At 51.2% G+C, this 19,739-nt stretch overlaps 1 protein-coding gene across 2 annotated transcripts in view; it reads left to right on the forward strand.

The window, feature by feature from the left end:
* The first annotated feature begins 404 nt into the window (after positions 1 to 404).
* SAMD4B (sterile alpha motif domain containing 4B) overlaps positions 405 to 19,739 on the forward strand; it is a 34,445-nt gene continuing 15,110 nt past the window's right edge. Inside the window, exons 1-2 of one of the 2 annotated variants that reach the window (XM_037884427.2) lie at positions 405 to 608; positions 13,454 to 13,943. In XM_037884427.2, coding sequence (XP_037740355.1) covers positions 13,748 to 13,943 — 196 coding nt within the window. In that variant the 5' untranslated portion in view covers positions 405 to 608; positions 13,454 to 13,747. Of the gene's footprint in view, positions 609 to 12,548; positions 12,725 to 13,453; positions 13,944 to 19,739 lie in introns of those variants that run through there. The other variant, XM_037884428.2, reaches the window with a different exon arrangement.

Below are 19,739 nucleotides of genomic sequence, written 5' to 3' on the forward strand. Positions count from 1 at the left end.
GAGGGGGAGGGGCAGGAGAAAGGGGCGGGGCGGAAGGAGGGGGAAGGGCAGGAGAAAGGGGCGGGGCGGAAGAAGGGGGAGGGGCAGGAGAAAGGGGCGGGGCGGAAGGAGGGGGAGGGGCAGGAGAAAGGGGTGGAGTGTAAGGAGGGGGGAGGGGCAGGAGAAAGGGGAGGGGCGGAGGGAGGGAGGGGAGGGGCAGGAGAAAGGGGCGGGGGCGGTCTTCGTTCCGCCCAAGCAGACGCTCAAACGCCACAGCCCAGTCTGTTACGTCACCGCGATACCACCAGGCCCATTGGTTGTGGAACCTCGGAGTGACAGGACTGAAAGCCAGTCAGAGTCTCCGAAGCTGAGCCCGAGGCCGAGGTGGGGGCGAGTGTTGCGCATGTGTGCGGTCGTGCGCGCGGGAAGCCACGCCCCACCGAGGGCAGCCGCGAGCTTCTGGTTGGTCCCGGCCGCTGCCACTCGACCTCCCGCAGCCAATGGCGAGGCGGCTGCGCGCTGACGCGTGGCGTGCCGTGCGCGCTGGCGTTGCGCGGTGGGCTACGGTACGGGCGCCTCGGTGTGAGGCTGGCGGGGCCGAGGCCGGGGCCGGACGGGCCGCAGAGACGGTGAGTGCGGGGCGCGTCCCCGTCCCGCGCCTGCTCGGGCCCCTCCCCCGTTCGAGGCGAGCATCTCCCCTCTGCTGCATCTCGCCCCTCCCCCACCCCGAGCCCGGGGCCCCTCCCCCAGCCAGGGACCCCCGCCCCGATCCTGGCTTCTCCCGCGTGCTGCATCTCGCCCCTCCCCCACCCCGAGCCCGGGGCCCCTCCCCCAGCCAGGGACCCCCTGCCCCGATCCTGGCTTCTCCCGCGTGCTGCATCTCGCCCCTCCCCCACCCCGAGCCCGGGGCCCCTCCCCCCTCTCCAGCCCCCCTCCCACACCCAGGGGTCCCCCCCCTCCCCCAGCCAGCCTCCTCCCCTCCCCCCAGATTTCCAACCCCGCCCTGCTCCTGGGATCCCCCTTCCCTCCATCCCAACCAACCCCGCCCTGCTCCGGGCTTCATCCCTCCCCTCCCCCCCCCCCCCCAGATTTCCAACCCCGCCCTGCTCCAGGGATCCCCCTTCCCTCCATCCCAACCAACCCCGCCCCGCTCCGGGCTTCATCCCTCCCCTCCTCCTTAAACCACCCTCCTTCCCTCCCCCCAGATTCTAACCCCGCCCTGATCCAGGGATTCCCCTGTAATCCATCTTCCCTGATCCAGGGATCCCCCTTCCCTACCAACCCCGCCCTGATCCAGGGGATCCTGCTGTACTTCATTCCTCCCACCCCTAAACCAGCATCCTTGCCTCTCTGCAGCCCCCCTCCCCCCAGATTTCCAACCCCACCCTGGTCTGGGGGTCCCCTGTAATCCATCCTCCCTGATCCAGGGGTCCACCTTCTCTCCACTACAACCAGTCGCCTCATAGGCACCGACTCCATGGGTGCTCCAGCTCTTCCATGGCATATAGGAGGTGCTGAGAGGGAGGGAGAAGAGTTGGGGCAGGAAGAGATGAGGGGAGGGGGCTTCGAGGAAAGAGTGGAGTGGAGGCGGAGCCTGCGATGGAAGGGGGGGTTGAGCGTCTCCCCCCCCGCCTCGGTAAGTTGGTGCCCACGAACTGCCCCCACCCCCTACATACACACACCCACACTCTAATCCACTATGGTCTGGGAATCCCCTTCTCTCCAGCACACGCAACCCTGCGCTGATCTGGGGACCCCCTGTATTCCATCATCTGTGATCCAGGGATCCTCTACACTCAATTCAGCTAGACCCCCAAACCAAACATTGCTTGCCCCTTCCAAAGCAGGCATCCTACCCCATCCTTATTGAGAGTTACCCTTTACCCCCACTCCACCTAGGGAACCTTTTTCTCCTCCCCTGGATCCCCTACCTCACTCTGATTTGGGTTCCCATATATTACACGCTGGGTCAGACCAAAGGTTCATCTACCCCAGTATCCTGTCCTCTGACAGTGGCCAGTGCCAGGTGCCCCAGGCGAAATGAATAGAACAGGTAATGATCAAGTGATCCGTCCCCTTTAGCCCATTCCCAGCTTCTGGCAAACAGAGGCCGGGACACCATCCCTGCCCATCCTGGCTAATAGCCATTGATGGACCTATCCTCCATGAATTTGTCTAGCTCTTTTTTGAACCTTGTTGTAGTCTTGGCCTTCACAACATCCTCTGGCAAGGAGTTCCACAGGTTGTGCATTGTGTGGAGAAATACGTCCTCTTGTTAGTTTTAAACCTGCTGCCTGTTGATTTAATTGGGTGACCCCTGGTTCTTGTGTTATGAGAAGGAGTAAATAACACTTCCTTATTTACTTTCTTCATAGCAGCCATGATTTTATAGACCTCTATCATATCCCCCCCTTAGTCGTCTCTTTTCCAATCTGAAAAGTTCCAGTCTTATTAATCTCTCCTCATACAGAAGCCTTTGCATCCCCCTAATCATTTTTGTTGTCCTTTTCTGAACCTTTTCCAATTCCAATATATCTTTTGTGAGATGGGGCAACCACATCTGCACGCAGTATTCAAGATGTGGGCAAACCATGGATTTATATAGAGGCAACGTGATATTTTCTGGCCTATTCTCTCTCCCTTTCCTTGTGATTCCCAACATTCTGTTCTCTTTTCTGACTGCCGCTGCACATTGAGTGGATGTTTTCAGAGAACTATCCGCAGTGACTCAAAGATCTCTTTCTTGAGTGGTAACAGCTAATTTAGACCCCATCATTTTATATGGGATGTATTACATCACCTCCTCTCTCCCCAACCTGGGATCTGCTACTGCACCCTAAACCTGGGACACTCCACCCCCACCTCCCAAATGCAACCCATCAGCACACTCTCCCTTGTTCCTTTTGCCCGGGACATAATTCTTAATGTCTCTGCACTTTCCCCATGGATTCCAGAGTGCTCTTGCTAAAGATCCTGTCTCTTCTCCCCTTCTCTCAAAATGCACACAGAGACCATCTAGCCAAATTTCTTCCCTGTTCCTATGTACCAGACAGAACACCTCCCATCCACTTGCTCTGATTCCCTTAAGATACTCACAGCTGTCTCCGCTAGACTCTGACTAGAGGTCTGTCTTCTCTGTCATGCTGGGTGACTGCACTGCCTTCTGTCCTCCTTATGTGTATGCCCCTAAGGACCTCCCATGGAGGAGATCTGTTCTCCTTCCCTCTGTACCGAGACCTTTCTATAGAGATATTTTCCACAAAGCCTTGGATCACCCCAACTTTCTTGCTCCAGAAATCCCCTTATCCCTGAAATGCTTCCAGCAGGGATCCTTGCATCCCATTGGAACCCTCCTGCAAAGCCAGGCATGGGCCACTAATGGTCCATTGAGTGAGTCTTGTCTGGTATCCTGCTTCCTGCAGCAGCCAGTATTGAATGTTTCAGAGGGTGGCATAACCCTCCCTTCCTAAAATACCTCCTTGTGCAATCCCATTCCACTCTGGAACGCTCACATGCATTTCCTTCCTGACCACCCCCAGCTGGTCATCTCATGCCCTCATGCTTTAGGGCTGATCATCCTTATGATTTTGTCCTGTACAGCTGAAATTCTTTCCTAGTACCGTCTGATTTTTCTTTCTGGAACTTTAGTGCCCAACCCAGTTGCTTATTATCAAGTGGCAATGAGTTCTACAAGTTAATGTTAAGTAATGTTAACAGCTTCTTTCCTTCTATGAGTTAGAAATCTGTTTGTTTTTTTAAATTCTGAGTGGGCTATTATGGGTCAGAATAGACAGAGAGAACCAAACTAGCTTTCCTTGTGCCATAGTTCTGTACCGCCTTTCATTTTTCAGATCTCCCCTGTCTACACTTGATCAGGTTTGCTAGCCTCCTCTGGTCCTTTCTCTTTGCTCTTAACTGAAATGAACAAACTGACTGCAGTACCTAGGCTGAGGTTGTACCAGCAATGTGTACGTTGTCACTGTTTTCTTATTGTTCTCCGTCACTTCCTTAATATGCGGTGTTGTCCAGTCGTCAAAGCACATTCACTGGGTTCTGTCCTTGGCTCTGAGAGCAGGGTCTCATGGGGAGAGCAGGGGAGTGGGAGTTAATACTCCTGGCTTCCATTCCTGGTTCTTCCACCTCGCCCTGCTTCACAGCTCGCTCTTTCTCCTGGCAGGGTCACTCATACTTCACAAAGGAGACTGTGATGCTTTGATGTCGGTCACATACCTGGAGATCCTGGAAATAACAAGTTCTAGAGAAGGACCCAAGTGTGGTTCTTCCAGTTATCCAGTAACAAAGATCTCCAGGCATCTCATATACTTGGAGGCAGCACTGAGCGGAAAAGGGGTGATGGGGGGGGGGGGAGATTGGGGGTACACATTGGGGACAGTGATGGCATCTGGGCTTGGGGATTGGGAGAGCCAAGTTGAGTTTGTGGCTGTGTTGTAGACGCAGTGTCTTCACAGCCGGAAAGGCATGGGTTGGATAGCCAGTCCTAGTGGAGACAGGGCACAGGGAGTTTTAACCTCAGGTAGGTGGGCTCCACCCTAGGGAAGAATAAAATAAACTGTAACCAAGGATGGGGTGGGGGTGGGGAGGAACCCAAGAAGATAATTGTGGCCTGTGTGCGCATGGGCTGAAATTCAGCAAAGAGGAAATGTCTCACTGCTGGGAGATCTCTTTGGATTTGTCTTCGCTGTGCAATTTGACCCCTTGAGTTGGCCTAGCTTGAGAACTGCCACGCTGCAAAATCTGCAGTTATTGCATCCATGTTGGTGCTGTCCTCGCTTGTGTGAGGCGCTACAACTTCTGTGGGAGGTCGTACCCCATGGTGCTTAACTCTGCGCTAATCTGAACCATCCCTATCAATCGTGTCGCAGTGGCTTGTGGGACAATTTGTCTGCCCGTTCCGGCCAGCTGGGCAGAATCAATGAAAACAAGGCCTTGGGGAGGTAGCGGTCCCGTGGCTTGTTCCTCTTGAAACCAGTCGGGACAAAAGGCTGAGGAATGAACCCTAGGGAACTAACGAGTGATTCGGAGAGAGCTCTTCTGTCATCATCTGTGATGTGCCAAGATGGAGGGGGTGAAATTCTCGCCCTCTCTTCGAGGCCTTCTGGTGTCCTTGCTCTGAAGCCTTCCGAGAAGATGCTCTTTTGGTTTGTGCCAAGCACAAAGAGAACCTCCCTCATCTACAGAATAATCCCAAGCCTGAAATCTTTCTGGTCAGCACCACCACTGTGTCGTCCTACAGAAGGCATGGGATGAAGACACGCCTAGCTCCAAAGAGATGCTGAGAGAGCGCTGGGAACTCTTCCTGTGGTAGATGATCTCAATGCTCATGGGTATCATGAAGGAGCAAGATATCCGGATGGTGTCAAACATGGGGAAAGCAGCAGGGGACTGGCAGGGTGTCGGTGTGTAGGGTGAGAGCGGACACCGTGAGACATTGAAACTGGTGGTGCCGGCCAGGCAGAGCCGGGGATGTTCCCTTCTTCAGAGGAAGGCACAAGAAACCCTGTAGCTAGCCCTGGCTGCTGTTGTGGGGGCTCGTCCCGTCGCGGCGTAGGCTGGAATGCAGTTGCGGGCAAGTTTTAAAGTCAAGCGGGAGGGAGGGAGCCTTTGGAAGGCTGCAGAGAGGGAGGGGTAACGTGGGCCAATAGGCTGAGGAAGGTGACAGGTCTGGTTTCTCAGAGTTCAAAGTCTTTGCTGAATGAGGCAAACGCCAAGGCTCTTCTGAAGCAGCGAGTGGATGGAGAAGCACGCCAAAAATTTGGCCCAGCTAGCCTGTCGGAGCCGAGTTGCTCCTGTAGTGCAATCTCCAGATCAAGTTTGGGGGGCGGGGGAGGGTTTTTTTTTTTATATACTGTATTTTAGCACCGTTGAAGAGGAAGGATGGCCTAGTGGTTATGGAGCAAGCCTGGGACCTGTTCCCTGCTCTGCTGAAGTGATCCTGTGTGACCATAAGTCAGTTGCCTCTCTCTGCCTGAGTTTCCTCATCTGTAAAATGGGCATGCTAGCCCTGCCCCAGCTCACAGGATGTAGGGAGGATGAGTCCATTGTGAGGTGGTCAGATGCCACGGTGACCAGGGCCATATAAGTAGAGGGATTGGCTTTACAACATGCTGACATCCGTTGGGGACTAAATCCTCTATCTATCTGTGGAGCAGGTACAGCCCTGGTAGTGGTAGGGGGAGCTTCCCCCTACACGCCGCCCCCTCCCGCTCATGTCCCTTAGCCCTGCCCCGGGGAAACCAGCTCTCATATGATGGTCCATTCAAATCTCATCTTCCTGAGGCATCAGTCACTTGTCTGTGGTGGTGGTTTTTGTGACAACCTGTTGGGTGCTGGTCTGAGACCCACATTCTGAAATGAATGTGATGGGTAGGGCACTGCACTGGGACCCAAGAGAGCTGGATTCTGTCCCCTGTTGGGTGACCTTGGGCAAGTCACTTCCCTCTTCTGTGCCTCGGTTTTCCCCACTTTGTGGGGAAATGGAGGCACAATGCTCTAAAATGCTTTGTGGTCTACAGATGAAAAGAGCTAGGTGGTATAATAGTAACTTTTCAAAGCAGGAGGTGGAGGGCAGCGTGTAGAACGGATTTCCAGATGGTGACTGCTGTCAGCCAGTGGCAGGAGTTGCCAGCTCATAGAGAACAGATCTTCAGGCACGGATAACAGAAGAGGGGGTGAAATTCCTCCCTTTTCTTTGTGCTAGTCTGGGAACCAAGTTGCGACTGATGAGCTAAAGCCGGTGGGGAAGCTTGCACGAGGTTAATATTTGAGGGTCCGACTCAGGAATCGGATAGCTGGCGGGATGAGATACAGAAGCCTCGGATCTCCTGTATGCTGGTTCTGATCCAGTCCAGGGCTACCCCAAACCGGCTGCCATGGTGGTGGCTGGGTGCCAGCCTGATTCCCAATGGGACATGTCCACATCACTGAACCCCCTGCTGCCTCTGGTGCTAACTAGGGGGGCCCCTTAGGAGCAACCTCAGCAGGGAGAGAGGCGCGAATGAGTTGGGGGTCTGGATTTCCAGCGGGAGTTGCTGGGGGTTGGCACCTCTCAGGCTGGCCACATCTCCGGGGGCTGTAGAAATGCAAACCGCCAGCCTCCTCCAGTGGGGATGTGGCGTGTGCTCTGCATCGGTCCGCCCAGCTGCGTGACATCGATTGCTGCCTGTGTCTCCTGGGTCCCCTCTGAAGCTTAGGCCGCTGGTGGCCAGCACTCCCTCCGAAGGTGTAATTACAGCGGGCTGTGTCGTTGCTCCTGTCTCCTTACCTCCGGGAGCCGGCTTAGTTTGGCTCTAATGATAGTGTCCAGTGGGGAGAGACCCAGACAGCAGCTTCCCGTCAGTCTCTCTTCAGACACACGCCTTTTCAGAAGGGTTTGACAGCCTCGCACTTTAAAAATTGCTATGTCTCCCTTCGCCGCTGTCCCCATCCCTCCACTTGGCCGTGGCTAGCGCACATGGACAGCAGTGCACAGGGCGCGATTGTAACCTGGCCGCCTCCAGCAATGCTGACAGGAAACAGCACCCAGCCCAACGGGCAGAGGGGAAAACACTGGGACAAAGGATGCTTCATTCAGCAGGGTCCAGACGCTGCTTCCACTTGCTGCATTAGCCTAGGACTTGGGAGTTCAAGTCCTACTCCCCCCACAGACTCCCTGTGTGACTGTGTCGTTTAGCTCTATCCGTGCCTCAGTTTTCCCCATTGGTGCATGGGGATAATAGCACATCACTCATAGGCAGGCTTGGAGGGATTAGATTTTTATTGGTAATTGTCACTAAACATCGATTTCACTGCACCCCCAAACCCAGGGAAAATATTTTCCAGTGATGATCGAAATTGGCGGGCTTATTAGAGTCCAAATCCAGTGATCAAGACTTTTGAATTAGGCTCGTCACAAGCAAAAGACTATTTACCTTTGTATGTTTTGACATGTGAGGTTGACAGTTTGTGTTTTAATGGTTTCTAAACCATTGGCTTTTTGGAACTCAGCATCTGCTGTCAATAAATATTTGTCTGACCCCACGTCTCCAATTTCCCAAAACAGTGAAAATTTAAATAGATAAAAATTGGGGTGGGGAATGCTTAAAAAATAAACCTTTATAATCTGTGGAAATGATAGAAAAATAAAAATTGAGTTCTTCTCGGAGGGCATAAATATATTAGATTGAGACACAAGAGGGTCGCTAATGGGGTCAATAGATTCCTTTGTATAGATCCAAGATATATTGATTGTCTTCGATTGCTGCAGAGACTGGCGCAATATATAGGTGCTGAGTACCCGTGGAAAGGGGTACGCTGCTCCAAAGAAGTGGACTGTACCCGTGCGATCTTAGGGTTTACCTGCTTGTATCTGATTGCTCTTATTTTTATAACGTCGTCGTCTCTATGTCTGTGGTCACAGCCTGCAGAAACTGACCTATCTTACATCCGTATCTGAATGCCTCACAATCTTTAGGGTATTTATCCTCCTAACACACCTGTGAGGGAGGGCCTAGCAGGATAGATACCCGGCTTGGGATTTGAGGCCTGGTTCCATTGGTGGCCTTGGATAAGTCATGTTCCCTCTCTGCCCCAGTTTCCCCATCTGTAGATGGGGATAATGGGACTGACCTCCCTTGAAGCATTTTGAGATTGGGTGAGGAAAAGCGCTAGATGTTGCTTGTCTCCCATTGCTGCCTCAGTTTCCCCAGCTGTACAGACTACATCACTTGTCTCTGTGTGACCGTTGGCGCTAGCAGAGCAGGGAATTGAACCCAGGTCTCCTGAGTGCCATGTTGGTGCTTTAACCGCTGGGCCATGCTTCCTCCAGAATCCAAAGGAGGCCAGATGACAGGTGGTCCTAGTCTCTGAGCCTAATTGCAGTGTCTGTGCTGAGCATGGCAGTGTCTGAGACAGCCTGAGAAGACCGTTGAGCTAGGCCCCGCACTGGATGGGGAGGCAAAGGGATAGTGTGTGGCATGAGGGTAACTCAAATCAGCTGATGGGGAGTCAGGACTCCTGGGTTCTATTCCCATCTCTCCCACGACTAGCCTTTGGCTCCGTGCCTCAGTTTCTCCATCTGTAAAATGGGGATGGTGCTGCTTTGTAAAGGTCTCTGAGGTCTGCCAATGAAAAGCAGTAGATACGAGCTGGGGTTTATGATATATTTATTACTACCTGGGTTTCATGCAGCAGGGGTGATGCTGCAGGGTCTCTGCGATTGGGGCTGGGGTTTAGAGAGAAGCATCCCGTTGAAATGGCCAGAGCAGCTGTCAAAGGGCAGAGTCTCCCCTCCTGAGCTGGAACCCAGGCTGCGATGCTGGGGCTAACGCCCCAGTGGTGCCGAGAAGCGCCATGGAATGGCCAACGAGCATAAGGAGTCCGTAGCAGAGCTAGGATGAAGATGTGGGGATCCTGACCCTTTGCTCTGAGCACTAGGCTGTGCTACCCACTGTGTTCATGGTGGCAGCATTGTACACTGGGCCTTGTCCATATTAAAGAGAGGGGGCAGGCTGCAAGTTGCCTTGGATGGCTCCCCAGGGCTGCATTCTTGGTATGGTATGTCCTGCCTTGCCAAGTCAGAGCACGGTCCAGCCGTTTCAGCGGCCCAATCAGGAAACCAGACGTCTCTCTCCAACAGTTGGTCTGTGTCCACCACCTCTGGACTCTGTTGGAAAAGCATCTCTGCTTCTCCTTTTGTTTTTTAAATACGTAGAGGCAGAGCTAATCCCACTGCAGACAGAGCCAGCAAACATGCCTTCCGTTGTGCAGACACAGTCTATAAACCCTCTTAGACGCAGCGCGAGGTGCTGTCTGAATGCTTTGTTGGGCTTCAGAATGCTATAGCTTCAGACAGAAAATCGAGGTGTGCAAACAGCACAGGAAAGTCAGAGTCGCGGGAGCTCAGGAGTTCAAGACGTCTTGTGTGAGAATTCCACACCCGTTAGGCTATGGGGGGCGGGGGGAATATCTGAGACCGTTACGTGGCTGGAATATGAAGCACCTGTTGTCCTTCCACTCAGCCAAAGCTGCTTCTCTTTCTCATACAGTCTTCAGCATTGTCAGTTCTGAAGTGCTGTGTCTGCAGAATGGCTGTGCTGCAGAGCTGATGTCCCCCCGCCCACCACCATCACTGCAGCTAGTGTGCTTCTTCCCTGCCTTTGAGAGACCCCCCTCCCCACCCACCCACACACACACACACACACACATCCTGCCAAGCGGGAGTTCCTTCTCCACAATCTGGTTAATCCCCTCTTGGAGCAAAAAGGGGCAAGGAATTTTGGGTTCCTAGATAGGCCCCTCTGGATTACAAAGAGACTGCAACAAAAGGGTCGTTAAGTTCTCCTTGTGACGCTGATTTGTGCCCGGGATCCCCATCTGCTCAACCCTCTGTTGCGTGGATCTCCCGATGGCCAGAGACTTAATGGGGGAGTCTCTTGATAGGAGAAAACGGGTCTTGAATTGTTTGTTTGCTGAATAGGCATTGCAAGCCAGTTTCCTTTTCAGCCCCCTTACGGCTACTATCCCTCTTACTCCTGTCTTATCTCTGCTTCTCTTGGGCGGTCCTGATCCTCAGTATTGTGCTTGCATGTCAGGAGCAGGTGACTCTCCAGAGATGCCGGCGACGTGAAATCTTGTTGGTTTCACAGCAAAAGTTAAAAGCAGCTGTAGGTCCTAACGCTTGCCCTGAAAATGCTCCCTTTTGAGGCTTTACAGATGCATTTCCCTACCCTGTATGTTTCAATCTTCCACTGGGGCTGTGTAGAAGGAGTCACAGGAACAAAAGGGGAAACAGCCAGGATGATAAAAAGAAAAGGAGGACTTGTGGCACCTTAGAGACTAACCAATTTATTTGAGCATAAGCTTTCGTGAGCTACAGCTCACTTCATCGGATGCATCCGAGCTGTAGCTCACGAAAGCTTATGCTCAAATAAATTGGTTAGTCTCTAAGGTGCCACAAGTCCTCCTTTTCTTTTTGCGAATACAGACTAACACGGCTGTTACTCTGAAGCCAGCCAGGATGATAGAACCCAAAGTGCTGCCGAATGCATGGAGGAAATTGAGGGCAAAAAGACTTGCTCATCTGTGAGTGTGATCTTAGATGCCTTAATAGGAGCTAAAACATCTTCTGACAGAAGTGACTTATTGTAAGTCAATGGTGTATTAGAAATGTGTCTTGACTGGAAGGTGAATTTCACTGAGGGTTTTATTTGGATTTAGATCTTCCCCCTGCTGTGCGTACCACCCGACAGTGCAGACTTCTGCTGTGTACGAGAACCAGGAGGTGGAACTGACTGTAAATAGGAGATAGAACAGATTCCACTGTGAGTGAAGTGCAAAAAGCAAACATAGTTTCTGAAAGGTCCCCCCCCCAACGACCTGTGGTACTTGAATTGCCCGCATCACCATAAATCAGTGGTTTGCAACCTTTTTTCATTTGCGGACCCTTAAAGAATTTCAAATGGAGGTGCAGACCCCTTTGGGAATCTTAGACATAGTTTGTAGACCCCCCGGGGTCCGTGGACCACAGGTTGAAAACCACTGCCGTAGAATCAAAGCATCTTGCAATCTTTAACTTATTTATCTTCACAACCCCCTTTGTGAGGCAGGGCAGTGCTATTTAGATGGGCCTCTTCTGAGGTCACGCAGGAAGTCTGGCAAAGCTTGGTATTGAACTCCAGAAATCCCAGGTTAGCAACCTTAACCGCTCCTTCCTCCATCACAGGTCCCGAATGAGAACTTTAGGTGTGTGAGCTGTCTAGTTAGCGTAACACCTGAATCAGCCCATTGGAAGGAAAACTAAAGTGAGCCCAGTGTTGGCTCTCCAAAGGCAGAGATCTCACAAGCTGTGCCTGAGTCCTCCAAGGAGACATCCAGGAAAAGTGAGATGTAACATTCCTGACATTCTTAAAAAGGAAAGTCTCCCTGCTTGGTGTTTTTTTTTTTTTTTTTTTAAAGCTTAAAAAGGATTGGAGGGAGTGTGTGTGTTTTGCAAGCATAGCTATGTTAACTAGGAGTGTGGGGATGAAAATAAGCCCCCCTAACTGATGTAGGTGTGCCAGCAAACCTGGTGTGGACACAACTATACCCGCAAAGTCTTTGTAGTGTGGATACGCCCCAGGTCTTTGACTTTGCAGGCCTCCTGTGTGTTTATAATGTACGTCCTTCAGCTTGGACCGTTTTGCCTCTTGAATGCTGTTAGTTCTGCTGTGTGGGCAGCAATCAGTGCAAGAGAAGACTTTAAATGTAAAAATCCCCTCTCCCTGGCTTTCCAGGTTTCTATCTTATTGGGCAGGGCAGAAGAGAGAAGATCTCCTTTTTCCAAAACCTAAACTTTGGCCCCAAACCATCCTTTTCCACCAGTGGCCGGCCCTGACTTGATTCTCCCTATCAGCTCGCTTGTCACAGTGCTGCTTTCAAATCTCGCTTCACGTCTTGTTAGGGCAGCCCTGGGGTTGGGGGGAGTTGGACCTGCTTGGATTGGTTGGCTGCATGCGAAATGAACAGAGATGAACTTGCAGTTCGGGGCAGGGGGAGGGAAGGAGAGGGTTTATGGTACTGTAGCAATGTGGTTGCCCAGGATTGGCTGGTTGGGTCTCTCTGATCAGGTACCCTGCCCTTGTATCGCTACCCTGCCTCGCCTGGTTGGTCTGTTATTCCATCTGGCACCTTCCTGCCGCACTGGGTCAGACGGCTGCTCTACCTTGCCTGCTGTCCGGGCTCTATCAACATCCAGTGCCTGATGCTTAAGGTGAATCCCCTTCTCATCCAACCAGCTCAATCTAGTAACTTTCTCTTTAAGCTAAAGGGGTGACTTGATCCCAGTCTGTAAATGCCTACGTGGGGAACAAATATTTAACACTGGGCTCTTCAGTGTAGCAGACAAAGGTCTAACGTGATCCAAAGGCTGGAAGTTGAAGCTAGACAACTTGAGATTGGAAATCAGGCATACATTTTTAACAGCGAGAGTAGTTGACCCTTGGGATATTGTTTCAATGGTGGTCGTGGATTCTCCATCACTGACCATGTTTAAATCAAGACTAGGTGTTTTTCTGAAAGCTCTGCTCTAGGAATTATTTTGGGACAGGTCTCTGGCCTGTGCTATCCAGAAGGTCAAACTAGGTGATCACAATGGTCCCTAGGAATCTGTGAATTGCACAATACCGTACATGGGGGAAACAGGGAAGAAAAGTGAATTCGTCTCTCCCACCTGAGGTCTGATTTGCACCAACATTGCTGGTCATAAAGCTGTCCAGATGCAATAGTTGACTCTCTCTGATCTCCTGTGGCAATGAGTTCCGCAAGTGGGCTTTCTGCTGGGCTCAAGGTATAGCCTGTTGCGTGTTTGGATGTGTCATCGTCCCGACTGTCTGTTGTTGTAAAGCAAGAGAGGCATTAAACCTGGTTATAGAACAATGCAGGCTGTGCTCCGGGGTGGCCAATCTTTCTTAATCGGTCTCATATTTCTTTTTCCTTGCAGGGATCTCCAAGGCAGTCTGCTTAGAGGAGAGCCCTGCAAAAGGATCTACACAGAGAAAGATCTTTTGGGACAATCTCCCCCCCACACATGTGATCCCAGCTTCACTGGCAGCAGGATTTGCATTCCAGGTCGTGCCCTCCTCCATCCCTGGGCCAAACCGTAGGACTTAAAGCTGAAACCATGTGAGGGGGTTTCCCTTGCTCCCCCCCTCTCCCCTGACCCCCTTCCCTCCCCTCCCCATCCCCCCCAGCCTTGGGCGTGTCGCTGTCGAGCCGCGTTGACGCGCCTGCCACCATGATGTTCCGGGATCAGGTGGGAATCCTGGCCGGCTGGTTCAAAGGCTGGAACGAATGCGAGCAGACGGTGGCTCTGCTCTCCCTCCTCAAGCGCGTCACTCGCACCCAAGCCCGCTTCCTGCAGCTGTGCCTGGAGCACTCGCTGGCCGACTGCACCGAGATCCACATCGTGGAGTCGGAGGCCAACAGCGCAGGTAAGTTTGCCGCAGCTTCGGGACGCGGCTGCTGTCGGTCAGGTGGAGCCGTTTCTCTCCCCCCCCCGACCCGAGGTGGAGCAGACTGGGATTAGCATCAGGAATGGGGTGGGTTTAGATCAGCATAGTTTAATCCGACTCTCCCCTCTCTGAACTATAAAATGAATCCATTGTTGTGGTATGCGAGACTAACCGTCTCTGAAAAGCAGCCATGTCTGGGGCGAGACAGGGCAGCTGATAACAGCTTTGCAACAACACTATACAGTGGTTTAGGGTGGAAAAGGAGGCATGCTCTATCCATTGGGATTGTAAACCTCTTGGGTCGGGGACCGTCTTTTTTTGTCTGTTTGTGTTGCATCTAGCACAATTGTGTCTGTAACTGGGGCTCCTAGGTGCTACCGTAATACACCTGTACAGCCCCTAGCGTAATGGGCTCCCAGTTCATGGCTGGGCACAACTGTCATACAAATGGTGGTAATTTAGACTCTGCTCATTAAAGCTGGGATACCAGGGCAGCTCTTGCTTAATGGCGTCCCCCAAGACAGCAGCAGACAAGCTGGTGTAGTGGGGTGAGCCCTGATTCAGAAAGGAGATATGCCTGTCTTTCTTTCTGCAGGAGGCTGGGCCCCTTAGTGCTGCTCTGAGGCATGGGGGTCAATATGGTTTCCGAGGGGAGAGCTCCCCCTTTTGGGCCTGGAACGCTGTGTAAACAGGAGATCTTAGTGACTAGCATTGGAGCATGTGTATTGTCCTACACCAAAGATTGAAATAGACAATTGGTTTATATAATCCAGCCCACCGGGAATCAGGGCAGCGTTCTTCCTAAGTACAATCCTCTCTGTGACCTAGTTCTAAATGTTCCAGGAGCCAGGGCTCCTTTTTCCATGGGAGGAGACTGTGTTCCCCAGCTTCAACTCAACCTCTGTTCCCCCACCTCCATTTCATCCCCTTTCTTCCTGGTCCCACCCCCAGCCACTCTCCCGCCTTTGCTATTCACATTCTTCAGATTCTTGGAGAGCAATTGCAGTGTATTGGAACTACTTAACTCTCCTCCCTGGTATGCAGTAGCTGCTGTGTGTGTCTCTTAAGTATCTCAGAAGCACAGACGTTTAAAGCTCTTTCAGGGTAGATCTGGCCTTAATGCAGATTTACTTGTAGGGTGACTTGTTACTCAGCCTGGAGGCTGGCGACCCCTTATTTGAAGGCAAACGTTTTCCTGAGCCTCTGACTCTTACTATAAAAGAGTAAAATATAAATAACAATCAGTGATAATGGTAAACCTGTATAACTTATTTGTGTGTTTTGAGAGGTTGATTGGAGAATGCTTGACCATGAAAAGGTCAAGATGTGCCAGAAATGGGGGAGTGAGATTTTCCTTGCTTTAGTACTAAAACTTTTCAGCATCTGGTAACCCCCTTGAAGGTTGTGGCCTTCCTGGTTGAGAAATGTCTGGTCTAAAGTCTTGTATGCGTGCATGTTAAGACCTTCTCCTCCCTTCCTTTCTCTCCTCCTCCCCCCCCCCCCCCACCCCCCGGGGCGGGGAATAAATATGAGGAAATCAAACTGACTTAATCAAACCAGGGAAACCCTCAGTGTGGACACTTAAGGCGTGTCTACATGGGGACCCTCAGGAAAATTAATCGGAATTAACCACAAGGTGTAAAATTAGTGACGTCACTTTAAATTACTGGGTGGACACTCCCATTGTAAATTAAAATGGCCTTAATTTGATTCAGTTTAATTCACTTTGGAAGTGAATTCTGAGAGTGAGGTTTTGAAATTGAATTAAACTAATCTGAATTAAGGCCACTCTCATTCTTAATGACAGGTTTCAGAGTAGCAGCCATGTTAGTCTGTATCCGCAAAAAGAAAAGGAGGACTTGTGGCATCTTAGAGACTAACAAATTTATTTGAGCATAAGCTTTCGTGAGTTACAGCTCACTTCATCGGATGCCTCTAAGGTGCCACAAGTACTCCTTTTCTTTTTTCTCATTCTTAATGAGTACATCCACACGGAGCTTAGTGTAGTTTAACTAATCCACTTTGAATGTACACGTCTAGTGACTTTTTACCAGTAATAGCCTTAATGCAGGTGCAGTTACACCAGTGTAAGGTGCTTTTATTCCAATACAGTTTATTTGGCTTTGCCAAAAGCAAGGTAAGCTATACCAGTATAACTCCATCTAGGGTGGGTGGTTGTGTTTTTTTTTTTTTTGCCACTCAAACTATGCTGGTGGCAATGGGGTGGCATCTGCCCTTGAAATATCCTGGTGTGCAGATGTAAAGCGGGGTGGCCAAACTTACTGACTTTCTGAGCCACATGCAGTAATCTTCAGAAGTTTGAGAGCCACAAGACATGCACAACCTGCCCCGCCGGGCGGCGCCTGCTGGGACTAAAGGCCCGAGACCCCCCTCCCTGCAGGGCAGAAGCCCCAACCCCTCCCTCCCTCCCCAGTCTGGTAGATGGAGAAGCGGGGGAGGGGCTCCATGAGCCATACTTGAACTGCGAAAGAGCCGCGGTTTGGCCATGCCATATATAAAGTATCAGCAAGACCCTAACTCTTTTTTTCTTTTTTTTTCTTCAGGCTTCATTGTGTAGCTAACTTGGTTAAAAGCGTGTGTGTGTGTGATTAACTTTTTTATTTATTTTCCTAAAGAAACAATAAAAAACTACAAACAGGTAAAGGACTTGCAGCTTGTATGACGTTACCAGTTACTGCCCCTTTCACAGGATAGCCAGTAAGATTATGCAGTTACGTGACTTTACAACTTGTCAGAGCTGCAAGACCAGACAACACAAAATCAGACGATATTACGTAGACATAACGTGCTAGGGTGAGAGTAATAATAATAAAAAGACATGCCCAAATAGGCAACAAAGGGAAGTGGGGGCTTTTGAAGAGGAGGGGGAAAAGCAGAGGTGTCAAATAATACCAGACTGCCATTCGTCTGAGCTAGCTTCACGTTTTTGATCCAAAAGGATCAAGAAACGGGGCCATACTGTTTGGTCAGACCAAAGGTCCATCTAGCCTGGTATCCTGTCTTCCGACAGTGGCTAATGGCAGGTGCTTCAGAGGGAACAAACAGAACAGGGAATCATTAAGTGATCCATCTCTGTCACCCCTTCCCAGCTTCTGGGACACCAAATTTCTTTGACTTCCTATCATTTCTCTCTACGTCATTAAGCTGTTCCTTAACTCAGTTCCGCCCCCAAAATCAGCACGATCAAAACTCTTTAGACAGTTTAACATTGTTTCCATCTAGCTGAAGCTAAATACATAACACCAGCCGTACAATATGTACTCAGCCAAAAGTATTTAGCCATTTCCCGTCTTCGGTAGCCAGTTTTTAAAGCAAAGTAAAACTTAACCATCTAAGGGGCCTCTTGTTTTGTTCCTAAAAGGAAATGATCTGAATTGAAAGGACTGTTTGATTTAAAAACAAGTAATGAGTGAACTGTAAAAAGCGTGTTGCTTTTCAGCTGGGAAGAAATGTTAGATTCGGAATGTTTCGGGCCTCAGAACAGGCTAGATTTAAAAAAAAGTTCTACCTATTCGGTGTTTTTTTAAAGCAAGAGCTCTTGATTCAGCTAAAATCTCCCCTCTCGCTTGTACCACACTTCAGCTCGCATGTGAATTTTAACAGCCTCGTTCCAGAATTCCCCCATGGGGTGATTTGAGATTGGAAACGTGGCCAACCCTGTGCAGCCTGGTACCCTTTTAGCCCCTAGCTGTTCATCGAGGGACCAAGGACCACCCTCACCCACAGAGAGGTGGCAAAGCAAATCTTGTCAAGTTTGCGCAGGGCCTGTCGGCAGCTTGCGGGAGACACTCGCTGAATCGTTGGCCTCAGCCTCTGCGGCCTAGCCTTTCCCTAAACCTTAATTTCCAGGTTAAAAATAGCTGTCTGTGTGTGATGGGAGATGCCCCTGAGGTAGCCGCTCTGTCCTTTCCAAGTGTGTCTCCTGCTCCCTGGCTGAGATTGCGTGCTCTGCTAGGGGCAGGCAGGAATGGGTCATAGCCCAGATTGGAGTGTCAAACACGTACTTGTTTCTACAGTTGCTCTGGCGATGTGTGGATCCCCCTAAATAAACCATGAAGGCAATAGATTCCAGTTCCATTAATCGGACCACCCATCCTCCGGGGAACTCAGGACTTGGGCTGAGCCAGTGCTTTTCATCCAGAGATCTTTAAGTGTCCTGCAACGTATGGTTATCCCTGTTTTACAGAGGGGGAAACTGAGGCACGGGGCAAGGCGGTGACTTTCCCTTGCTCTCTCAGCAAATCGGTGGAAGAGGTAGGAATAGAACCCAGGCGTCCTGACCCTCCAGGCCTATGTCATGCCCACACTGTCTCCCTTGCAGGGGACTCTCGAGAGCGGAGTAGTGGCACAAGTCCCCACTGTGCAGAGCTGTAGAAGGGGGCCCTGTGCAGTTGTGGGGTCACCCCTCTGTGCAGCAGACCTGTCCTTCCACAGGTGTGGGAAGGATCTTCTCCTAGGAGGCCAAGAGGAAACAGTGGGTAGGAGCTAAGGTTTAAAGAATTAAGATTGCTGAGCCTGCATGTGTCGCTCATTGCAGCTTCCCTTGGCAGAGGGTATCTTCCATCCGACAGGCACGCAGCTGAGCAGACTCTGCCCTTCCAGCCTGTGGGGCCCCCCCCGCACAATTAATGGGTAGCTCCGGGCCTGTAACTGTATCCTTTGGGCATCTGCCCGCGGTGGTGGCGGCGTGTGCTGGAATCTGTCTGCTCTGACTTTGCAGGGAAAATTTCTCCCGAAGTCGCTATTAAAGAACAAGAGATCCCAGTTCTGCAGCCTGTGCTGCCAGGGAAGAGATGTCCAGAGCCGCAAGCATCCAAATGCATTCCCCGTGGCGTTGGGGAAACTGAGGCAGGGCAGTAAAGTGACCCCTCAGTCCATACACAGTCAGTTAGTAGCAGAGCTGGGATTAGCAGGGAGGTAGTGTTGAGGGAGCTGCAGGCACCCCTCTGTTGGAGCTGCGCGGACTGTGCCGACAGCACCTCCAACGCAGCTGCTTCTGGGGGGGAGAGCAAGGCAGACCAGCTGGAGGTGAGAGAGGAAATTTTGGCTCAGGAAACCAGGGCAAACCCCTGCTCCCTCGGAAAGTAACCAAGGAGATCTTCATGTCCATGCAGAGTGGATGGGACCTTGGATCTCCTCTGACCCAAGACCCTCACACCCATTGTCCTGGAACGCTGTGGTACTGTCTCTGACCGCTGAGGGGGCTTGGTCATCTCTGCTGAGAGTTGGTGATTCCAAAGAGGCTGTAACACCTGCTTGAGTTAAGGTTGGGTCTAGCTTGCCGTTGAACAGCTGACTTTCCTAAGAGCTCTAAAATTCGGAGACTGACTTGGATGGTCTTGAAACTTTCTGTGCCTCATGGGGGTCCGGCATAGCGTGACCGATCCAAACCTGGTTCGAGCGTGGGGTACCTTAGATAAAGCCCCCTCACTTAAAATTTGTCTTGCTTGAGATCAACATTTGACATAAGAACGGCCATATTGGGTCCGTCTAGCCCAGTATCCTGTCTTCCAACAGTGGCCAGCACCAGGTACTTCAGAGGGAATGAACAGAACAGGGCAGTTTCGAGTGGTCCATCCCCTGTCGTCCACTCTGTTTCTGGCAGTTTAGGGACACCCGGAGCATGGGGTTGTGTCCCTGAGCATCTTGTCTAATAGCCATTAATGGACCAATCCTCCAGGAACTTATCTAGTTCTTTTTTGAACCCAGTTATTCTTTTGGCCTTTACAACATCCCCTGGCAATGAGTTCCGCA

This window comes from Chelonia mydas, chromosome 23 (genome assembly GCF_015237465.2).
Source record: "Chelonia mydas isolate rCheMyd1 chromosome 23, rCheMyd1.pri.v2, whole genome shotgun sequence".
Classification (NCBI taxonomy): Eukaryota; Metazoa; Chordata; order Testudines; family Cheloniidae; genus Chelonia; species Chelonia mydas.